Raw genomic sequence first — 21,953 nt, forward strand, 5'->3', positions numbered from 1 at the left:
TGTGCCAATGAGTTCAAAACTATCCCCCGCTTTCACTTCTGTCAGATTCAGTGTATCTGGCCTTATACTGAGGTCCTTGATCCAGTTGGAGATGAGTTTTGTGCAGGGTAATAGATAAGGATCTCTTTGTATTCTTCTAACACACAGTCACCCAATCTGACCTGCGTTGTTTATTGAAGACACTGCCCTTTTTTTTTTCTTCCAGTGTGTGTTTGGCTTCTTTGTAAAATATCAGGTTGCCATAGGCATGTGGATTTATGTCTGGGCCTTCAATTCAATTCTACTGATTGATGTGTCTGTTCTCATGCTAATATCATGCTATATTATTATCGCTCTGCAGTACAACTTGAAATCCAGAATATGGATCCCTCTACCTCGTCTTTGACAATTCAGGATTGTTTTAGCTGTCCTGTTTGGGTTTTTGTATGTGTTTCCATATGAAGCTGGAAATTTTCCTATCAAATTCTGTGAAGAATTGTGTTGGAATTTTGAAGGGGGTTGCATTGAGTCTGTAGACTGCCTTGGGTAGGATGCCCATTTTTCACTATATTAATCCTATATTAACTATCCATGAGCATGGGAGACATTCCCATCTTCTGATATCTTCTTCAATTCCTTAAAGTTTTTATTTTACAAGTCTTTCACTCCCTCGAAAAAGTTTTGAGGCCGTTGTGAAAGGTATTGTTTCCCTGCAGATCTCTGTGATTTGAAAGCTGTTCTCAGACGCCGATTCTGCCAAGAATTCTATGTCCCTGACTCTATTCGTCAATGTTCTGGGATCCGTGTATCTAAGATACTCCCACCTCCTTCCAATTGGACACAAAAACTTCCTTATTCCAAGGAAACGCTTTTTGAATTTCTAGTTTTTTTTCTGCAACCCAGCAGTTCCATCTAGCCACAGCTTTGCCCGGCTTTCATCTCAAAGGTCCCTCCGTATTTTCTCCCCACCATGTCCCTCTCAGTCTCTGTCTCTAGCTCAGTTTGCTCAGTTGTGTTCATCCTCCAGCCGCAACGAGCACCTCAGACCTACACTGATGTCCCAGCAACACACTCTGCTTAAGGACCCACCTCTCAGAGTCTCTACATCTTGTTTTGACACTCAAGTGCTTCTACCTGCCCAGCCTACCCACTGCCTTGTTCAACCACGTCTCTACCCACATAAGCACGGCCAATTCGTTTATTCTTTCTTCCATCCTGAACCTTATTATCTCCCATTTCTGGACCTTGGCTTCTGTCTGTTCCCTGCATGAAATGTCAGGCCAATGTATGCTAACTCCTCAGTCCCATTGTTCCCTCAGGACCATAGCCCAAAGATTACCTTCTTGGGAGCTTTTCCTAGACTTTAGTGTGCCCAGAAATTTCCCCAGTAACCCAGGGATTATTTCTTTACTGAGTCTTCATACTGCCCTGTAGTTTCAAAGGATCTACCATCCTCATATAGACTATGAATACAGCAGAGAGCAGAATTGATATTTCTTAGTGGAGTTTTGTGTGCATGATAAATGTTTAGAAATGCTTGCCTTCTGAATGGTCAAAAGCTCACATCAGGAATCATTTTGCATGATCTAGAGAAACACAAGGAACTCAGTCCTCTCATGTTCCAGCCTTACCCAAGTGCTCAGTCTATAAGCCGACAATAAGACATGCCTATTTCTGGAAGTAGAGTCATTGCTCGGTGTGTAAATGATTCGTCCAAGCCGCTTAGGGCCTTGGATCATTTCACACTAAAGAAGGTATTTGTCACCTGACCTGAGCGCTCAGACTTTCTCAGGCTATTTCATGCAACAAAATCCAACTCCACAAGGCCAACCTGTGCTTGGGTTACTCCTCGGTGGCCCAGAGGAGACAAGATGGCTGGGGCAGCTCTTGGAAGTTCTGCTCTGAAGTGACAGACCCTCCATGAACTGGCACCTCCTCTGCGCCAGGGCTGCACAGGGCCATCGTGCTGCTATTGATCCCGAAATAATTAGCTTGACCTCTTCTAAGATAATTGGTGTATGAATCTGTAATAAAATCAGCTCAAAAATTACTCTAGGTCTATTGAAATGGAAGCAAAATGGCTTGATTAGCAAATGAGTCTTCGCTGAGTTGTTTGTAAGGCCCTTTGGGAGCAACACAATAAGCTGTAAATAAACGATGTGGGATTGTTTCTTAGCAGGTACTTACCATATTTTAAGGAGGGCAGGACTTTGTGGTTCTGGGTTCTTCCTACCTCATGTGACTTGTCATCTAAATTCCTTTTTTTCTGCTGTAGGACCACCTGGCCCACCAGGTAAGTACCCATTTTGTATTTTCTTAGTTCAAGGGCAGCTATGGGTGGCTGGAGCCCCAGGATCCAAGGACCACAGGTGGTAGAGGGGAGGAGTCGGGCAGCATTCTACCCATGTTCCCATCCTTTCCTGTGGGTTGTCTCAGTGGCTAGCGGAAATCACATCACCTGCAGTGAAGCTGTTCTTAACTGTTCCTGTTCTTTGCACAGGACCTCCAGGAGTTGGTGGGTTACCAGGACACAATGGATCAGATGGACAGCCTGGTCTCCAGGGACCAAAAGGAGAAAAAGGAGCAAACGGGAAGAGAGGAAAAATGGGTAACTGGGCAGTTCTGCCAACTGATTGCTTTGTGTCTTGTCCCCGTGACTGTGTTCGGGTGGGCAGCACTGGGAAGTACGGGTCACAGAGGTGACAGGGCGCGTCATGCTCTGCATGAGGCATTGATGCCCTTCCACCCCGAACCTGTCATGTTGAGATGTCAGGAGTCTTCTTTGTGGACCAAACGTTTATGTCAGAACAGAGAGGCTGCATCTCCACCCCCACCCCCACCCATGCTCACCCCACGTTCCTTCAAGGCTCCCCCTCTGCTCTGCTTCTATCGCCACTTCCTTCCCAGCTGCCCGTTGTGTTTGGTTAACCACCAAGGGACTAATGTCGGCCTTTGCAGAGGATTTCCCTGCCTAGAAAAACAGCTCCCACTGCTTGAGGAGAGAGACAACACTCAGGTCTCCCAAGGCTGGCTCCTAACTTAGGGTCCTCTCTCAAGGAAGCTTGCAAAGGAAAGTAAAGGCCTAGCCACACCAGGTCTGTCATGCTCACAGGGAAGCCTGAGCTGCTGTGGGGCCTTAAGGAGGCCTGGTCAGGGTGAGATAGGCTCTGAAGACCTCTCAGGCCCATTGTGGGGGCTGTGGAAACTGACAAGACCTACATGTGGCACTGTGGGAACTCACAGACACTACAGAGCTCTTTTTTTTTTTTTTTTTTTTTTTTTTAGATAAGGCAACTAGTAAAAAGGCAGAGAGAGGTGAATCTTAGCCAGAGACTGTACTGGGTCCCCTATGTGCAACATTTTAGCTCCATAACCCTAGACAGGTCCTGGGCTTCTTTCAAATCAGCTCCTCACCCCAGCACCTCTGTCAAACAGCTCCCACCAGCACCTGTGACAGACAGCACCCCCTCCCAGCACCTGTGACAGACAGCTCCCCCTCCCAGCACCTCTGAAAGCTTCCCCCACTCCAGCGTCTCTGGCAGCTCCCCCAACTCCAGCACCTCTGACAGACAGCTCCCTGACTCCAGCACCTCTGGCAGCCCCCCCAGCACCTCTGACAGCTCCCCCTCTCCCGCTCCTCTGACAGCTCCCCCTCTATGCTCCTCTGGCAGCTCCCCCCTCTCCAGCTCCTCTGGCAGCTCTCCCAACTCCAGCACCTCTGGCAGCTCCCCCATCTCCAGCACCTCTGACAGCTCCCCTCCAGCACCTCTGACTACCCCATCAGCTGTCTAAGTGAGAGCGGTGGAGAGGGGAGGAGAACTGTTGAGCTCTTCTGCCCCTTGGCAAGCCCACCTGCTTGCCTTTCCAGGGGCAGCCATGCAGATGACAATGGGCAGACAGCACCCGAGTCTACTCAGACTTCACCCGGCCAGCAATTACCATGGGAATTACAGAGCAGAAGAGTAATTACAACTCCCAGTGCTCATTGGCACGGAATAGCGATGTGCAACCATTCAGTGTATCCTGGGAAGACATTGAACTTACGGCGAAGGCTAGAAAATTAATATTCCAGGGGCAGGCTTGGGGTGGGGAGTACCATGTTGGAAGTGGATATGGGACAGATAGAGAAGGAGAGCTTTCTGAAAGATCTGGGACAGAGCCCTGAGCATGAGGACACGTGATTAAGTAGCCATGTCCTCATGAAACCACGAGAAGGACAGAACATCTCGTTCACCTATGGGAAACATGCTTATGTGGCAGGTGCTAGTCTAGACACTGGTCCAGAAGGGACAGAGCTGCTTAGCCTTTGGAGAGACAAAGGCAGTCCCTTCCTCCCTCTGAATGTTCACTGAAACACACTGACCAGGACACCTGACAGAAGAAAGGCATCAATATATTCACATGCAGGGAGTCGTGGCTCAGTCCCCTCCAGAAACCTGCACACATCCCTTTTCCTATAGGGAAGTATTGTCAGTGATGACTATGGAGAATGATTGGCTCTGAGATGGAAATTAGCCTGCATTGATAATGATGCTATCTGGGGTTTGAATGAACCCAGTGGACAGCCATGATCTTATAAGGAGAGACTGGTCCTTAATCTTTTCTGAGATAGATAACCTACACCAGCCCCTAGTCAGGTGCGGGAGGGCAACAAAGTCTTTTCTGATGCTATCTCGTCTTCATGCAGATGCTAGGGACTTCAGAAACCCTCTCCTTAAGTGTGAGTGGATGGAGGACTTTGATTCTAAGCCTGAGCTGAAATTCAGTGTTAATTCTCTTCTATCAAGTTGCTCATCCTGCAAAAATAGATCATACCAGAGGAGCTCGTTCTCCGAGCTGCAGAACCTTTGTGAAGCTGGCATGGGGACTGGGAGAGGTGGGAACCAGTGTGTTCAAGCATAGACTGTTCTAGCTAGAGAAACATCGAGGCCCTGTGGACAGAGATCACTGACTGGTTGTTCAGTTCTGAGCCAGCTGGGGTTCGAGAGCAAGGGAGACATTGTCTAGGTCACCTGGAAGCAGATCCTGAGACCTTCCTTCTTCAACCTTTCCCGAGTCGGAGGCGATTTCAGGAGAAGAGAACAGCAGGGCCACAGGGGGTCCAGCTGTGTCTGGAGAGCAGCGAGATACCCCTGAGGGGTCTCAGGGATCGGATCTACCTTTCCAAATATCATGTTGGCCGCTCCCTGGAGAACACTGTGCCACCAACTCAGGAGTGAGAGGGGCCGAGGCAGGGATAGAGGAGGATGAAGAAAAAGGGATGGGCTGCAATAATGTTTGAGGGTGACTTTAGCAGTACTGATAAAGTATAGAAAGACTACCGTCAAAGGTAAGACCTCAGTGACCATTCCTCCAGCCCAGCCCTGCCCACCACACTCCCATGAGGTCATCCCGTGCTGACTACATCAGTGTGCCAAACCACTGTGACAGCAGAACCCTTGTGGTCCAATCATTGCTCTGTGTGAGGGGGGCGGAGTGGAGCAAGCATTAACACACAAGCCTCTTGTGGATGCTTCATGTCTAAGCCATAGTAGCTGCAGAGAAAAACCGACATGGTGAAGCAGAGCTTAAGACTTTAATCCGAGTGTTTCCAGAAAAGTCAACATCCCTCATAGCTTTCAACCTCAGAAACAAGAACAAAACTGGGCTTGGAGCCTGGAGGCTTGGTGTGGGCCCTGGCTGCACACTGACCAGTTGTGAGCCCTTGAGCAGGCTGCACGATCACTGCATTCCAGTTTTCCTAGTGATCCCGTTAACCTCTCGGTGCTTTGGTGGAAGGTGAGTTAGTATATATGAAGTGTTAGGGCCGGCCGGACACATAGCAAATTCTGTCTTAGTATTAGCCAGCATCATTTCTTTTTTTTTTTTCCTTTTCTTTAAGACACGGTCACTGGGCTAGAGAGATGCTCTTCCAGAGGTCCTGAGTTCAATTCCCAGCAACAGCATGGTGGCTCACAACCATCTGTAATGAGATCTGGCGCCCTCTTCTGGCCATCAGGCATACATGCAGGCAGAACACATAACATAAATAAATCTTTTTTAAAACCCAAAAAGACAAGGTCTCTAGCTCAGACTAGTCACAACCTTCTTAAGTAGTTGAGGATGACCTTGAATTCCTCCTCCATCCCAGGAAATGGAATTGCAGAGATAAGTCACCAAGCATGCTTAATGTATTGCTGGAGGTTGAACCCGGCCGGGGCTTTGTGCATGCCCAACAAACACCCTACCAACTGAGCTACATTCCTAACAGGCTAGTATTTTAGCTAAAAAAAAATCCTCCCTTCATTCTGTCATAACCATGTAATTTATAACTTATTCAAAACCAAGTAACTTATAATTTATAGTATATATTTTATAACATTTAAAAATAATATCTATATTTAAACTATATACTATTAATATGCTTTTAATTGACATGGATAATTGTAATTATATTATGGAGATGTAGTATGATATTTCAATACATTGAAACAAGATGTGATAGGCAGATCAGAGCAAATTGTCATACTAATTATAACACATACACACAGCTTCCTGAAAGCAGAATTGGGGTTTCAAAGGCAGTCTCAGCCACACAGTGAGTTCAAGAACAGCCTGGACTACATGTGATCCTGTCTCAAACAGACTATACAATTTCTTTATATTGGGAATATGCCAAGCCATCTCTGTTAGCTGTTTTTAAGAACTCAATGCACCCCATCAACTATTGGTGCCCTATTTTGTTTCTGTAGGGTAGCTGTTCCTCTGTCCATTTCCCTCTACACAGATGAAACTCCCTTTCCTGGCCCCCCACCCTGTCCAGGTTTGGCAAACACTGCTCTACGTCCTGCTCCTTTGGGATCAACCTTACCTCCATATATAAGTGAGAGCCTGTCGTATTGTCTCTCTGCCTAATTTATTCTCCCTCTGTGTTGTCCTGACCAAAGGGAAGCTGGGTGGATGTTTCCTGCATGAGGTTGGAAGCCTGTTAGGTTTGGAGTTGGGCCTGAGAGACACGACTGTCGGTTATGTATCTGCATCTTCCACGAAGTCTGGAATCCCAGGGCCTCAGAACCGAGTATTTGCTTTCTTTCCATCTGCCTCACGTTTTCTCTCTTTTAAGACTTAGTTATGGTGTCTTCTCTAAAAATCAAATCTTCATTTTAAGAAAACCAAAACTATTGCTCTCCTTTTAATACACGGCTTGAGATTGGGTTTTGCCCCTCTGTTTGCCTTAGTTAGCGACAGATGGTACTGCCCAAAATAAATTGTCCTCCCTCACCCCCTGATGTGAAGACAGTGGAACTGACCCCAGCCTGGCGTAATCACAAGCTTCGTGGCACTGTTTCGAGTGGGCGACCCCAGAAGAAAACAGGAGAGCCGTTTCTCCCTCCGGCATTAGGCAGGGATAATCTGACCCTTCTTCTCTATCAGATTGTAACTCGGAACCAGTGAGGAGTCACGGGACAAGTGATGCCAGGCTGTGGGTCATTCCATGTTACAGCGTCCCTGTGCAGGGTAGGCAGCTCTGACCTAACATGCATCAGGGTAGAAGATGTTGTACACACAGTGAATGACAGTTGGGTGGTTCCAATGGGTGGCCAAGGTGACTTACCAACAGAGAATGCTCTGTCCATGTGATAGTTAAAAAAAAAAATAGAAAAGCGGGTGAGATCGTGTATCCCTATAACCCCTGCTGGAGAGTGGCAGGGGCAGGCAGACGGCTCCTTCCCAGGAGCTTGCTGGCCAGCTAACCCAGACTAAACATCAAGCTCCAAGTTCAGTAAAGAGACCATATCTCAAAAATATGATGGGGCCAATGATATGGCTTAGCAGTAAAGTGCTTTCTGTACACGTCTGATGACCAGAGGTCAACTCCCAGGACCCTCGTGGGGGAGGAAAGAACTGATTGCTACAAGTTGTCCTCAGACCTCCACATCTGCACGCCCCACCCCTACACAACCAATCTTCTGTTTTCTTTCTGTTTTTTTGAGACAGGGTCTTTCTGCATAGTCATGACTGGCCTGGAGCTCACTATGTAGGCCAGGCTGGCTTCAAATGCACAAGAGAGTTGCCAGCTTCTGCTTTCTCAGTGCTAGAATTGAAGGCGTGGGCCATCATACCCAGCTTTTGTTTTTGTTTGTTTGTTTGTTTGTTTGTTTTGGTTTTTTTCGAGACAGGGTTTCTCTGTGGTTTTGGAGCCTGTCCTGGAACTAGCTCTTGTAGACCAGGCTGGTCTCGAACTCACAGAGATCCACCCGCCTCTGCCTCCCAAGTGCTGGGATTAAAGGCATGCGCCACCACCGCCCGGCTTTTTTGTTTTTGTTTTCATACCCAGCTTTATTATTATTATTATTATCACAAACAATATGGTGAAGAGTGATGAAAGATAAATGATATCAATATCTGTCCTTCAAATAATGTGTGTGCACTCACACAAACACACACACACACACACACACACACACACACACACACGGCAAAGACAGATTGCTTGTAGATAAAACATTCACCACTGTCTTTTACCAAAAGCTGAAAAATGGCCATGCACACCTCAGCTAGGAGGCAAAATGCACCGTCAAGCAAAGGCTCTGATAGCTCTAAATACTGCCTCTGTCAAGGCTACATTACAAAATGAACACTTTCCTAGTATCCATATGGCCTTTTTGAGAAAGGAAATGAAAGGCGTGTAAGGGAGGGGTGGGATAAAGGAAGGAAAATCAGAGGGCAGTGCAGGCACACTCTCAAGTTAGAATAAAGGGCTGGAAAGCCAAGATGTGAACATCTCACACCATTTCCCTGAGTGCTGCTGAATGTGGGCTGCACGGTCTGTAGAAGGTGTCAGGAGCACTTGGCGCTTCGTGCAGGCGGAACTCTATAGCAACCACCCCGTCTTTTGTCTCCTTTACATAATATACCAAACTGCTCATTTAAAATACTAACAAAGGGATGACTTCTCACGCAGAGGGCCCAGATAAGGACTTCTGTCACTTTTCAGCCAGAAGTCCCAGTGTCCCCTGAGCAGAAATGACCCAGAGCCATGAGCTTCCAGTACTGCTGTGAAGACTGACTCCTGATTCATGACTCCCTGCCCAACAATGGTGTTGAGCTTCTGACTGTAGATGCAGAGTAGGCAGAGCACATAGGTACTGGCGAGGGATACCTGTCTTTACCTCCTCCGGCACTGAGTCCCCTCCATGGCAGGTGGAATTCACGTGTTTCATTTAGACTGCTGTTGTTTTCTGAGACAGGATGCCAGGGAGCCAGGTTTGCCTTAGATTCTCTAGGTAACCAATTGATAGCCTTAACCTCCCAATCTCTGTGTGGCACCAGGCTCAGCTCTAGATTATTCTTACAATTAACTGGAATCTAGCCAGTAATATTTTCTTCCCTACATCTTGATTTCATGCTTCTGTAACACTAGAGACTGAATCCAGGACCCTGTGCTAGGCGAGTAATCAACCACTGACCTAACCCAGCCCCTTGTGATGCAATCCGAGGTGAAAAATCTCTGTCACTGAAAAGCCCTGAGATGAGTCAACTGTGGCCAGGCATAGTGGTGCACGTGTTTAATTCCAGCTCTTGGAAGGCAGAGGTGGGAAGATCTCTGTGAGTTCAAGGCCAGCCTGGTTTACAGAGTGAGTTCCAGGGCAGCCAGGTCTACATAGACCAGGTTTCAAACAAACAAACAAACAGAGCCAAATGAATAGCTGGTAGCACAGACAGGTTGAGGCTTGGATGGGAACAGATATAAACGAATTCTACAGTGCCTTCCAACCTAAGATTTTTTTGTATTTATTTAGAACAGTGGTTCTCAACTTTCCTAACGCCGAGACCCTTTAATACAGTTCCTCATGTTGTGGTGACCCCACCATAAAATTATTTTCATTGTTACTTCGTAATTATAATTTTTCTACTGTTATGAATCATAATGCAAATATCTGTACTTTCCGATGGTCTTAGGCAGTCTCTGTGAAAGGGTCACTTGACACGCCTCCCCCAAGGGGTCATGACCCACAGGTTAATAAACACTGCTTTAGAACAACTATGATGGATTGCAACATGGTTGGCATAGGTAGAATGTTCCAGATAAGGGTTGGGGATGTGACTCAGTTGGTCGAGCACTCGTCTAGCAAGGACAAAGCCCTGGGTTAGCCTGAAGCCTAGCATAAACCAGCTGTGATGTGCACACGGGGAATCCCAGAGGGAGGCAGAGGATTGCTGTGTGTCTGAGGCCAGCCTGGGCTATCTAGTGAGATCTAAGAACAAAACAAACAAGCTAGAGGCAAGACTTCGCCATCCCAGCGAGTGACTAAATAGGAGTTAGTCAAATAAGTGGGACTTAGGGAGAAGAGTGGGTGGGCGGTTACTTTGATGGGACCTACAGAAGGGGCAAGGAACTGGCAGGTAATTCTAGCAGACAGAAGAGTCCACGGACTCCTGATTAAGGACTTTGAGAGGAAGGATGTGCTCACACTAACAGATGTGCCTAGCTCTTCCCTGTTGCCTGCAACCTCCCTTTGAGTAATATTGCTATCAAGCTGTATCTTCAGGGGATGCTTACCAAGTGAACAATTGTTTCTTGAGATAAGGAGTCTTCTATCTGATCAATTCTTGGTGAACTCACCTTCCTCTCTCAGAACCCCAAGATACTTGTGTACTTATGACTTCAAGTTACTCTTTTTAAAAGATTCCTTGAAATGTTCTACATAAACAATCAGGCCAGTTTCAAATTAAGATAGGTTTAATGCCCGCCCCCAACCAGTGAGCCTTGTGTCTCTTTTTCTCTGGAAGATCAAGCTCTCTGCCTCCAGAGGAACATTAGACAAAGAGGAGGCACGTGACTAACTTTGCCTTGTTCTGGATATTAATGTACGTAGCCTTTCAACTGAAACGATGATGCCAACATTTCTCACAGACTCTTGCAGAATGAGGAAGTTCCTTTTTATTCCTAGTTTGATGAGGATATCTTTGAGACTATGCTGAATACCATCAATGCCTTTTGGCGCCCTTTGAGATAGGCCTTTCCTTGTTTGTCACTACACTGAACTACATTTACTGAACGACTCGAGTTCTGGAGTCTGTGGCGTCTGGCAGTTAACTTCAGAACACATTTATGGTAACTTAGAATGTGCTCATTTAGTTTTGGCTACAAATTAACATTTAGAAAAGTTCCCTGAACGCTGAATTCTAGTGTGTTGACCGGGCATTGGGTGGAGCCTTGAAAACGTCTTAGCCTAGCAGTGGAACTAGACTATTCCCAGGAAAGGCGGCTGCAGGACGCACGAGGAAAACAATAACAGAGCAAAACAAGCTTGGATGGGCCAGGTTGATTCCCAGTCTATATTAACCTTCCGGCCTTGACCTTGCTCCCATCCCACCTTGACCTTACTCCCATCCTGCCTTGACCTTACTCCCATCCCACCTTGACCTTACTCTTCCATGTTTTCTGATCGTCTCTTCTTGTTGTTGCAACCAAACAGCTGACAGAAGCAACCTAAGGAGCCAAAAGTTTACTCTGGCTGGCAGTTGGAGGTTACAGCTACCATGGCAGGGAAGTAACAGCAAGAGGAGGCAGCTGGTCATCCGCCCTCCCGTGTGAGCTTAGCATCTCTTAACACCACCGTTTCAACTTTGCTAAGCCTTGGTGACAGCCCATCCCACCACTCATTCTGCTGTAAGAAATAAAGAGCGTAGATAGCAGTGGCTGTGCCGATCCATGGTCCTCCTAATGACACGTTCACCTTCTGTGGGGACGGTGCCTTACTCAAACTGTCATTGCCTCCTCTCTAAAATGCTCTGAAAGTTGTCCCCCAGAGCCACTGGGAAATACCATCCCATAATGAGTGTGGAGCAGCATCACTGGAAAGGTGGTGAAGGATTTTTGGTTTACAAAACTGCTCCACAAAAGCACAATCTTTACAAAGAGGGAACCAGAACTGTGTGCATGAGTTAGTATGTCATTTTCCCCCACAGGGTTACCTGGAGCCACGGGAAACCCAGGGGAAAAGGGAGAGAAGGGAGATGCTGGTGAACTGGGCTCTCCTGGAAATGAGGGCCCACCCGGACAGAAAGGTGAAAAGGGAGACAAGGGAGATGTGTCCAACGATGTGCTTCTGACAGGTAGGTTCTCTGACGCCAGGGCACAGAGACCCGCTCTGTCCAACCCAGACACCAGGGCACAGAGACCCGCTCTGTCCAACCCAGACACTAGAGTGCAGAGACCCGCCCTGTGCAACCCAGCCACCAGGGCACAGAGACCAGCCATGTCCAACCCAGACACTAGAGTGCAGAGACCTGCCCTTGTCCAACCCAGACACTAGAGTGCAGAGACCTGCCCTTGTCCAACCCAGACACTAGAGTGCAGAGACCTGCCCTTGTCCAACCCAGACACCAGGGCACAGAGACCCGCCCTGTGCAACCCAGACACCAGGGCACAGAGACCCGCCATGTCCAACCCAGACACTAGAGTGCAGAGACCTGCCCTTGTCCAACCCAGACACCAGGGCACAGAGACCAGCCATGTCCAACCCAGACACTAGAGCGCAGAGACCTGCCATGTCCAACCCAGACACCAGGGCACAGAGACCAGCCATGTCCAACCCAGACACTAGAGCGCAGAGACCTGCCATGTCCAACCCAGACACCAGGGCACAGAGACCAGCCATGTCCAACCCAGACACTAGAGCGCAGAGACCTGCCATGTCCAACCCAGACACCAGGGCACAGAGACCAGCCATGTCCAACCCAGACACCAGGGCACAGAGACCTGCCCTTGTCCAACCCAGACACTAGAGCGCAGAGACCTGCCATGTCCAACCCAGACACCAGGGCACAGAGACCCGCCCTGTCCAATCCATGGACCACTCTGGTAGCTTTGATCTTCTCTGGCCCTCTGCTCTGTAGCACTGTTCCAAATTCTTTCTTTCCTGATTTGTTTGAGATAAGGCCTTCTGTCTCCCAGGCTAGCCTGGAGCTCAAGGTGTAGCAGAGATTGACCTTGTCCTGTGCTCCTGCTCCGCCTTCCAAGTGTACCACGGCGCTCAGCACGGTATTCCGTATTTTCAAAGCTGTGTACATTTGTCCATTCGGACAAGTCTGAGTCTGGTACCTAGCATGAGTAATTTACCTCATTACCCTGATCAATAGGGTGTGGAGGGTCCTGCCTGAAATCCCAGCATGGGGAGGCAGAGGTAGCAGGGTCACTTCAAGTCTGACTGTGTGGTAAGACCAAGGCCACAAGGTGAACAGAGGCAGTCTGACTAACTTGTGGCTGTTCCACTATACTTTGGGGTGCTTCTGCTACCTGACGACTGTCGAGTGTGAGGATTTCAGGTGCCCAGCGACTAGTCTCCTCACTGGCATTCTCAGAGGCTCTAGGATTGGATGGTGATCAATCCTTAGGAGATGAGGGTGTAGCTCAGTAATAAAGTGCTTGCCCAGTTTGCAAGAGACCCTGGGTCAAATTCCCCAGCACAAGAAGAATGGGAAGGACAGGAGGAAGGGGAGCAAGGGAAAGGAGAGAGGTGAGGGATACATAGAGGAAGAAGAGGGAGAGGAGAGGAAGAAGAAAAGAGTTCCTTCAGGATTCTAAGCAGTCAGAACTGGGGTCCGCTAGCCCTGCACTAACAGAGATCAGGTCTGCTGAGAGACACTGCAGCCGGGACCCTGCCCTAGTTACTTGTGACTTTAAATTAACCACCACTTCCTAGCAAAATTCTCTGGAGAGGATCCCCACACTTCCTCACAGAGAGACTTGACACAGAATCCTGCACAGAATGGACCCCCAGGACCTACTCTGACAGTCGTCCCTAGGAAGGGGCGCACACAGGGGCACTCTGGAGCTGCTCTCTTCTCTTTCTCTAATGGGAAACTGTCTCTGTGGAAAACATTCTATCACTTTCTCCCCCTCTTCTCTCTAGGTGCCAAAGGTGACCAAGGCCCTCCTGGCCCACCTGGACCCCCAGGGCCTCCAGGCCCACCTGGAAGCAGAAAATCCAAAGGCCCCCGGCAGCCAAACATGTTCAACAGCCAGTGTTCAGGTACCGCGCTCTGCCCCCAAGGAGCCCACTCCTTACGCTGATGACACCTCTCCAGACTTTGTGACCAAATTTGGAAAGAGGGAGATTTTGTCCTAAATGAGATCCCTCCCACAATATGCTCACAGGGAAGTCTTGTGCCTCAGGCACGAGGACCATGACAGGCCAGCGTCCGTGTCCCGGGCACGAGGACCATGACAGGCCAGCGTCCGTGTCCCGGGCACGAGGACCATGACAGGCCAGCGTCCGTGTCCCGGGCACGAGGACCATGACAGGCCAGCGTCCGTGTCCCGGGCACGAGGACCATGACAGGCCAGCGTCCGTGTCCGGGCACGAGGACCATGACAGGCCAGCGTTCGTGTCCCAGGCATGAGGACCATGACAGGCCAGCATCCGTGTCCCGGGCACGAGGACCATGACAGGCCAGCGTTCGTGTCCCAGGCATGAGGACCGTGACAGGCCAGCATCCGTGTCCCGGGCACGAGGACCGTGACAGGCCAGCGTCCGTGCCCTGGGCATGAGGACCATGATAGGCCAGCGTTCGTGTCCCAGGCATGAGGACCATGACAGGCCAGCGCTGAACCTCTCAGCCCTCTCCTCACGGCTCTCCCTGTACTTTTCCATTTCTCCTCCCCTCCCCCCAACTGCAGCAGAATTTTATCTGGTTTGTTTTTTAATTCCAGTTACAACCAAAGAACACAGTGTCACTAGGTCACCTGAGGGCATCTTGAGGGCTCAGCTGCTAACTGTAGCAACAAATTCCCGGGAGAGTGAAACATTGGGAGATAGTGGAACGGTCAGTTCAGCTAAACCTGGCAGAGAATGATTGTTGCATTTCCATCAGGATCAGTCCTGTGTGTGCTGGGGGAGGTGAGCCCAGAGCCCTACGGCTACCATGTCTAAGCTACATCTGCGGTCCTCCACCGCCACTTAGCAGCAGATGATGTGGCCAGCCTCAGTGCTATGGACTTAGTTCTTCTGAATCCCTTGACTGTCCTAGGGTTTGTTATCCTTGTATCTGGCTTACAGACAGAAAACAGACACCCAAGGAACTACCTGTACCAGCTCAGTTTAAAAGTTCCCTAGAAACGAAGGGTCATAATAATGGAAACTGTGGATTTAGAATTTGAGTGGTTACCCAGAATACCTTGCCTGTCTTAAACTACGAGGGACAACGTGAGCTTCCATTTCTGCAGCAGGTGTGAAGGAGGATCCTCACCTGGGATTCTATCCGACTTTCTCCAGACAACTGCATTGTTTGGAGAAACATTATATAGATATAAGGCTATATAACCCCATAGCATCTGTTTTGACTGTTGCCATTTTAGGTGAGACGTGTGCCATACCAAATGATGACACCTTGGTGGGGAAAGTTGATGAGAAAGTAAATGAGCGTCATTCTCCACAAACAGGTACACACCCTGGGCATCCTGGGCTCCCTGGGCACCCTGGGCATCCTAGACTCCCTGGGCATCCTGGGCACCCTGGGCTCCCTGGGCACCCTGGGCTGAGCTGGGCCTCAGTGCCAGTGTGCTTCACCAGCCTGCACAGGCCCAAGATTCAATTCCCTGCACCACACACAAAACTTGTTTGGAAATTCACAACTGTCTGCCTTTCTTGTCATAACTATCAGGCAAGTTATAACTTGGTTTTCCTCTAACAGAATCCATGATCACCTCCATTGGAAACCCAGCCCAAGTACTGAAGGTGAGAGAGACCTTTGGGACTTGGATAAGAGAGTCTGCTAACAAGAGTGACGAGCGTATCTGGGTAACAGAACATTTTTCAGGTACCTCCCTCCAGAGACAGCCCATCTGGTGCTGTGATCCTATCCACTGCCTGTCTTCCTTCAGGTCTGAGGTCCCCACTAGTGCGGGCATAAGGCTCTTTATCTTAGAAAGATAAACAGGAAGCACACTTTCCTATTTCCTATTTGGGATTTCCTATTTGGGATGGGTTGGTTACAAGCTTTGTAGTTCAGTCCTAGGGACCTGACGGCTGCCTCATAAGCTATCCAGTTTTAACACGCTAGCACAAAGGAAATAAACAAAATGACAGGTTTTATCAACCAAATCATAATGAGGAAGTAATATGAGAGACAATTATGTCACACAAGTACTAACACACACACCAAATGCCACACACGTGTGTGTGTGTGTGTGTGTGTGTGTGTGTGTGTGTGTGTATGTGTGTGTGTGTGTATAGTGAAGGTTTGGCTCTGCACTCTGATCTTCAGGCATGCTTTATTTGTTAGATCACAAGCAAAACATCACCACAAACCATCTGGCTCTAAGACCTGATGTGTTCAGGGTGATGTAGCCTTAGATAGAAAACACAAATTCTGTGTGCCCCGCCATTGTTTTGAGTGGGATACCATCCTGTGAGAGTACTTTTGGCCACGTTTCTCACGTTTGTTGGACAGAGCCCAGGGAAGAGGGAAAAGAGTCATCTCACAGCCTCTTCATGTCTGAACCCTCCCTGAGTCTGAACTCTCCCCGTGTCTGAGGTTAGGCCCAGCCATGCTGTCCCAGAGGATATGATTGAAGTGGTGGTAACAGTGGCCTCAACCCAGAAGGGTCTGAGGGTACACATATTTTACCATCACTAACTGATCAGAGCAACAAACCTTCATCTACCAAGCTGAGAGTTTGGGGCTCAAAGGAAAAGAAAAGTGCTGTAGAGGAGTAGCCATGGTCTTGGTGGGTAGCCAGGGTGGGCGGCAGCAAGCCATCGCTGTCCCAAGTGTGTGTTCCTGGGATAGTTTTATACATAGTATAGAGTAGGGTAGGTGGGAGAGGACACGGGTTCTCTTAGCAGCCTGCCTTTTCATGGGCAGGGCCGTGGTTGCTGATGGGTAACAGCCTCCCCACTACCCTCATGCAGGAATCATGGTGAAGGAATTCAAAGACCTGCAAGCTCTTCTCAACAGCAGTTTCACGCTCATCCACCTCCCGCATTACTTCCATGGCTGCGGGCATGCGGTTTTTAACAACTCTCTCTACTACCACAAAGGGGGCTCCAACACCATAGTGAGGTGAGTCAGCCGGACCGTGGTGCCCTGGCTGTGTCTTGGCACGGTGGGTCGTGCTGTGCCCATTGTGTGTTGTCTTCTGAGGTTGTTTAGATGTTGTGTGTTGTCTTCTGAGGTTGTTTAGATGTTGTGTGTTGTCTTCTGCAGTTGTTTAGACGTACCTAGGTGGGTCAATCAGGGTTTGTTCCCAAGGGAATGGGGGAATATGGCAAAGGAACCCCACGTCCTGGTCCCTGCCTGGGGTCTGCCTTTCTTGCTGATGTGGACCCATGAGAAGATGAGAAGCAGGGAGGAGGAGACATGGAGTGTGGCATCTCATATTCTTTGAGACAGGAGGCAAGCAGAGTAGAGGCCTCCTGGCACAAAGGGCCATTCTCTGACGTGGGGAAGGGGCTCACTTATTTCTCCTTTCTCTTGAGACAAGCTATGCTGTTAAAATTCTTTCCCTGGGAAAGACATAAACAACATCCATCCCTCCGCCTGAAGTCGCAGTGACAAACAGAAGTATGATCCCACCATGGTTCAGTCTGGGGAACCAATGAGCTCTTGGGCTTACTTACAGAGCAATGGGTGAGGGGCCACCAGCACAAACACGGGTGACCTTAAAGCAGCCACGCTGGAAAGTCTACACGCAGCATGGGTGTTGGCTGCCTCTTTCCCCCAGTCCTTCCCCACCGGAATACTCCAGCCCCTTCCCAAGACCCCCAAGGCCACAAGCAATTAGGGCAGAACTGCACACAACTGGTTGGGAGGAGTGGCCGGATAATCAAGTTAGGAACCCGTGATCCCCACCCCCACCCCCAAGAGGATACTCAGGTGAGGGACCTGCGACCCTCCCCAACCCCCTTCTATGAGGGAAGGTCAGCAGCCATTGAGCCCAGCTCAAGCAGGCTCAGACAGTTTGGTGTGAAGGACAGCAGACAGCAAATGCCCCTCCTTTCCTCACGTTCCTCTCCCCCTCTCCCATCATCTCCTTCTCCACTCATCTCTGTCACCATTCTGGGACAAACTCTCCAGTACTGGTAGAAGGGAATTCACCCCCTGCTCTGCTTCTCCATCACTCAGGATGTCTGATTAGCTGCAGCCCCTGCTGCCACATTACCACGGCTACCAGGCCACAGTTGGTGTGGGGGACTTCTGGGGTGGAAAAGTCCCAGAATGAGAAACGAACTCTTTTAAAAATGGGGTTTGGGGGTTTTATCTTTGAGGTATGGGGTCAAACCCAGGGCCTCACACATACTAGAAACGGTCTTTACCAGCGACCTGGAGCCCCTCCCTTCTTTTCCACTTTTATTTTTATTGTGAGAAAGCCTTTTCTTTGGGGGAAATGTAAAGAATACTCCCCCCCCCTCCTTCCAGAGCACTAGCAGGCAGAAGTGTGGTTCCACTAAAGTCTACCTTGGGGAACCAGTGAATTTATTGGGCATGCTTTTAAAGCTTGGGTGACCCCCAAACAGCCCCACCACCAGCATGTCTCACCCCAGCACTGATGATGCCCTTCCCCCAGTTTCACAGATTGAGTCCCTCCCCACTGCAGTGAGGAGCACTCCCCACAAGGCCACTGCAGTAAGGAGCACACCCCACAAGGCCACTGCAGTGAGGAGCACTCCCCACAAGGCCACTGCAGTGAGGAGCACTCCCCACAAGGCCACTGCAGTGAGGAGGAATTACAGACAAATGGCCAGAATCTCAGGCGAGGATTCAATAACCCTTCCAATCCCCAGTGACCTAGCAAGCAGTCAACAAAGCCAGTCGCAGGGTCTGCGGTTATGCAGACAAGAGTTGCTATGCTCAGAGCACAGCAGTCTACCGCAGTCTTGCCAAGTTGCCCAGACTGCTCTTAAATTCTCTGTGAGGGCCAGGAAGGCCTTGAACTTACTGTTATACACCCTAGAGAAAGTTACACACCACTACAAGTACAAGGTCCTTTATTTAGACCTGTGACCAAGAACTGACTCCTCCTATAAAGAATTCTCCTCCCTAAGCAAGGGTTTATAAAGAAACTCCCACAGCTGAGTGATGGTGGCACATGCCTTTAATCCCAGCACTTGGGAGGCTGAGGCAGGCAGATCTCTGTGAGTTCTAGACCAGCCTGGTCTACAGAGCAAGTTTCAGGACAGGCTCCAAAGCTACAGAGAAACCCTGTTCCCAAAAACCAAACAAACAAACCAAAACAAACAAGAAAGAAAGAAAGAAAGAAAGAAAGAAAGAAAGAAAGAAAAAGAAACCCCACAATTTGATCATACTAGGGGTGGAGAGAGGGTCAGTTTCAGAAGGTTCAGTTCAGTTGATAAAATGATTTATGTTGTAAAACAAGGGACCTCCTGAAGACACATGAGAATGTCCTGCTCAGCAGAATGTACCCAGCCAGTATTGTGCCCAAATCTGCAAAGTCACCCAAAAGCCAACAAGGAGACAGAGTCTTGTATGTAAAAGTAAAGAGCCTTTATTTTATGCAAGTTTGCAAACTTGGTCTCTCTGCATGTCCAACGTATTGGAATAAACAGAGAGCCCCGAACTCAGAGTTGAGTTTTTATGTAGTAAAGGTGAGGGTGAGGGGTTTTTGAGGTTCAGGACCCCTGAGTGGCTGACATTTGTCTAGGGGTGTCCTGGTGAGTGTGTGCTGGCAGGTGATCCTACCTACAGCAGTTGGAACATTAGGCATTTCCTTTGGGTGGTCTGTTTTTGGGTGGTGCTCAGGTAATCTTAGTTTGTGGTCCTTCCTGCAACCAGGCACTGCTTCAGGATAAATTACTGAGACTCAGGCCTTCAAAAGAGTCCTAACTCTGGCAAGTGATAATGTTGGAAGTAAAGAACTTCCTTTGGGTGATCTGTTCATATTTAGCTTATCATGGCAGGCTCCTACACCCAGCAGGGGCTGGGGAGAAGTGAGGTAAAAGGCAAGATGGAGCTAGCTAAAACTAAGACAAAAGGACACCCTGGGCATTTCATTTAACAATCCTTCCAAGTATTTGAGGTTGTACTCTTGTACTGCCACCAGGCTCGGGTGAGCTGACTGCGCAGGGAACCTATCACGAGCCTAGACTTACATCAAGCCACAAGCCTAGAGCTGAGGGAGGGGCAGGACTGAGTCAAAGCCGGTTTCTGTGGGGCAGACACCTCCCGCACCCACGCAGGCTGGAGAGCTGTACAGAATTCCGGCACTACGGAGCTGGCCCTGCTGAGCCCTGCCCAAATGCTTGCTCTTTTCAGGCCTCCTGCCGACTTAATTCAGATTTTTCTAGTCTGTTTCTGTTTGTCGTTTTTTCCCCCTAAATCACAGTCACACACGCCTTTGCCTTCTGCGGTCTGCTGCTCAATAGCGCCCTCTGGTGTTTTCTTTTAACCTAATATCTTACATAGCCTTACTCCCAGATTTAGGTACTGCTTGAATCATAATTGACTTTTTGATAGTGTTCAGGTTTGAAGTCTGAGAAATCAGACCCCAGAAGCTAAGGAACATGGAATTCCATGCTGTGGTTGTATTTGTCAGTCCCTACCAGACAAGAAAATTGCCTTCATAGCCTATGATGCATTCTCTTCTCAGCTGGTTACTTTTCTATTAAATTCTCTTAAATTCTTAAACACACACACAGCATGGAATATACAGAAAGCATGGGACTTTTAAAACTCAAATTTAGGAGCTAGAGATGTATCTCAGTTGAAAGAGTGTCTGAGGCTCTGGCTTTGATCTCCAGCACTGCAGGTACTACCGGTAATCCTAACATTTGGCAGGTGGAGTGGGCAGGTTAGGTGTTCAAGGTCATCCTCAGCTACATCGTTAATTTGAGGATGGGTCTTAACACCACACTGCTGTCTCACTTTGCTCCTGGTAGCACAGGCTAGTCACTGGCCTTCACATCCTTGCTGCCCAGAACACTGAAGGACAAGCAGAAGTTGCCTGGAACATTTTGGCAACAGAACACCAGGCCTCAGTCCAGCCCTGCTAACTCAGTCCAGCTTTATAAGGAGCCTAACAAACTGCCTGTGTCCACAGACATGGTGACCCCACTCTAATCCATTCTTTAAAAACATGTTTCAGATTTGAATTTGGCAAAGAGACACCCCAAACGCTGAAGCTTGAAAATGCTTTGTATTTCGATCGAAAATACCTCTTTGCAAATTCCAAGACTTACTTCAACATAGCTGTGGATGAGAAAGGCGTCTGGATTATCTACGCTTCGAGTGTGGATGGCTCAAGCATCCTTGTGGCCCAGCTGGACGAGCAGACGTTCTCTGTGTTACAGCACATCAACACCACGTACCCCAAATCCAAGGCCGGCAATGCCTTCATAGCCCAAGGGATCCTCTATGTCACAGACACCAAAGATATGAGGGTCACGTTCGCCTTCGATCTGCTGGGAGGAAAACAGATCGATGTGAACTTTGATTTCAGAAGGTCTCCATCTGTCCTTGCCATGTTATCATACAACATGAGGGATCAACACTTATACTCATGGGAAGACGGTCATCTGATGCTTTATCCTGTGCGGTTTCCGTCGGCAGCATCAAGTCAACGATAGGCTGCTGCCTGTTTCTTCCTTACATGCCAAGTGTTTGCTAGGGCTTCCTCCAGTCCAAGAAAGCTTGTCTGTAAAGGATATCCAGGCACCCGGAGCTTAGCCCATGCCACAGGCACTTGTGCAAGCAGCGAGTCCCCTTTAAACCGGGTTGCTTAGATAGCTACAGATAGGAAGTGGAAATGGCTAAGATCTTGTGGTTCAGCAAGCTGACTCTCCTCCTTGGGCCTTCGTTTCCTCATTGGTAATATGAAACATCTGAGTATGTTGATAACAATGTCCTCTACCTGCCTGAAATTCTGACATTCTTGGCTGATTAGAGGTTAGACTGCCTTCTGGTTGGATCCCCCCCCCCCCCTTACATGTAAACAAGTTTATCTGCAGCTTGAGGGATGAACTCATTTG

General features: G+C 48.7%; 1 protein-coding gene across 1 annotated transcript in view; it reads left to right on the forward strand.

Moving 5' to 3' along the window:
* Gldn (gliomedin) overlaps positions 1-21,551 on the forward strand; it is a 46,376-nt gene extending 24,825 nt beyond the window's left edge. The window contains exons 3-10 of the mRNA XM_041638728.1: positions 2,255-2,272; positions 2,480-2,587; positions 11,935-12,081; positions 13,881-14,000; positions 15,326-15,409; positions 15,661-15,786; positions 16,881-17,031; positions 21,071-21,551. Of these exons, the coding sequence (XP_041494662.1) occupies positions 2,255-2,272; positions 2,480-2,587; positions 11,935-12,081; positions 13,881-14,000; positions 15,326-15,409; positions 15,661-15,786; positions 16,881-17,031; positions 21,071-21,551 (1,235 nt within the window). The remainder of the gene's footprint in view (positions 1-2,254; positions 2,273-2,479; positions 2,588-11,934; positions 12,082-13,880; positions 14,001-15,325; positions 15,410-15,660; positions 15,787-16,880; positions 17,032-21,070) is intronic.
* Positions 21,552-21,953: the final 402 nt, after the last annotated feature.

This window comes from Microtus oregoni, unplaced genomic scaffold (genome assembly GCF_018167655.1).
Source record: "Microtus oregoni isolate MIOR12 unplaced genomic scaffold, Mior012 000055F_ref0000237, whole genome shotgun sequence".
Lineage (NCBI taxonomy): Eukaryota > Metazoa > Chordata > Mammalia > Rodentia > Cricetidae > Microtus > Microtus oregoni.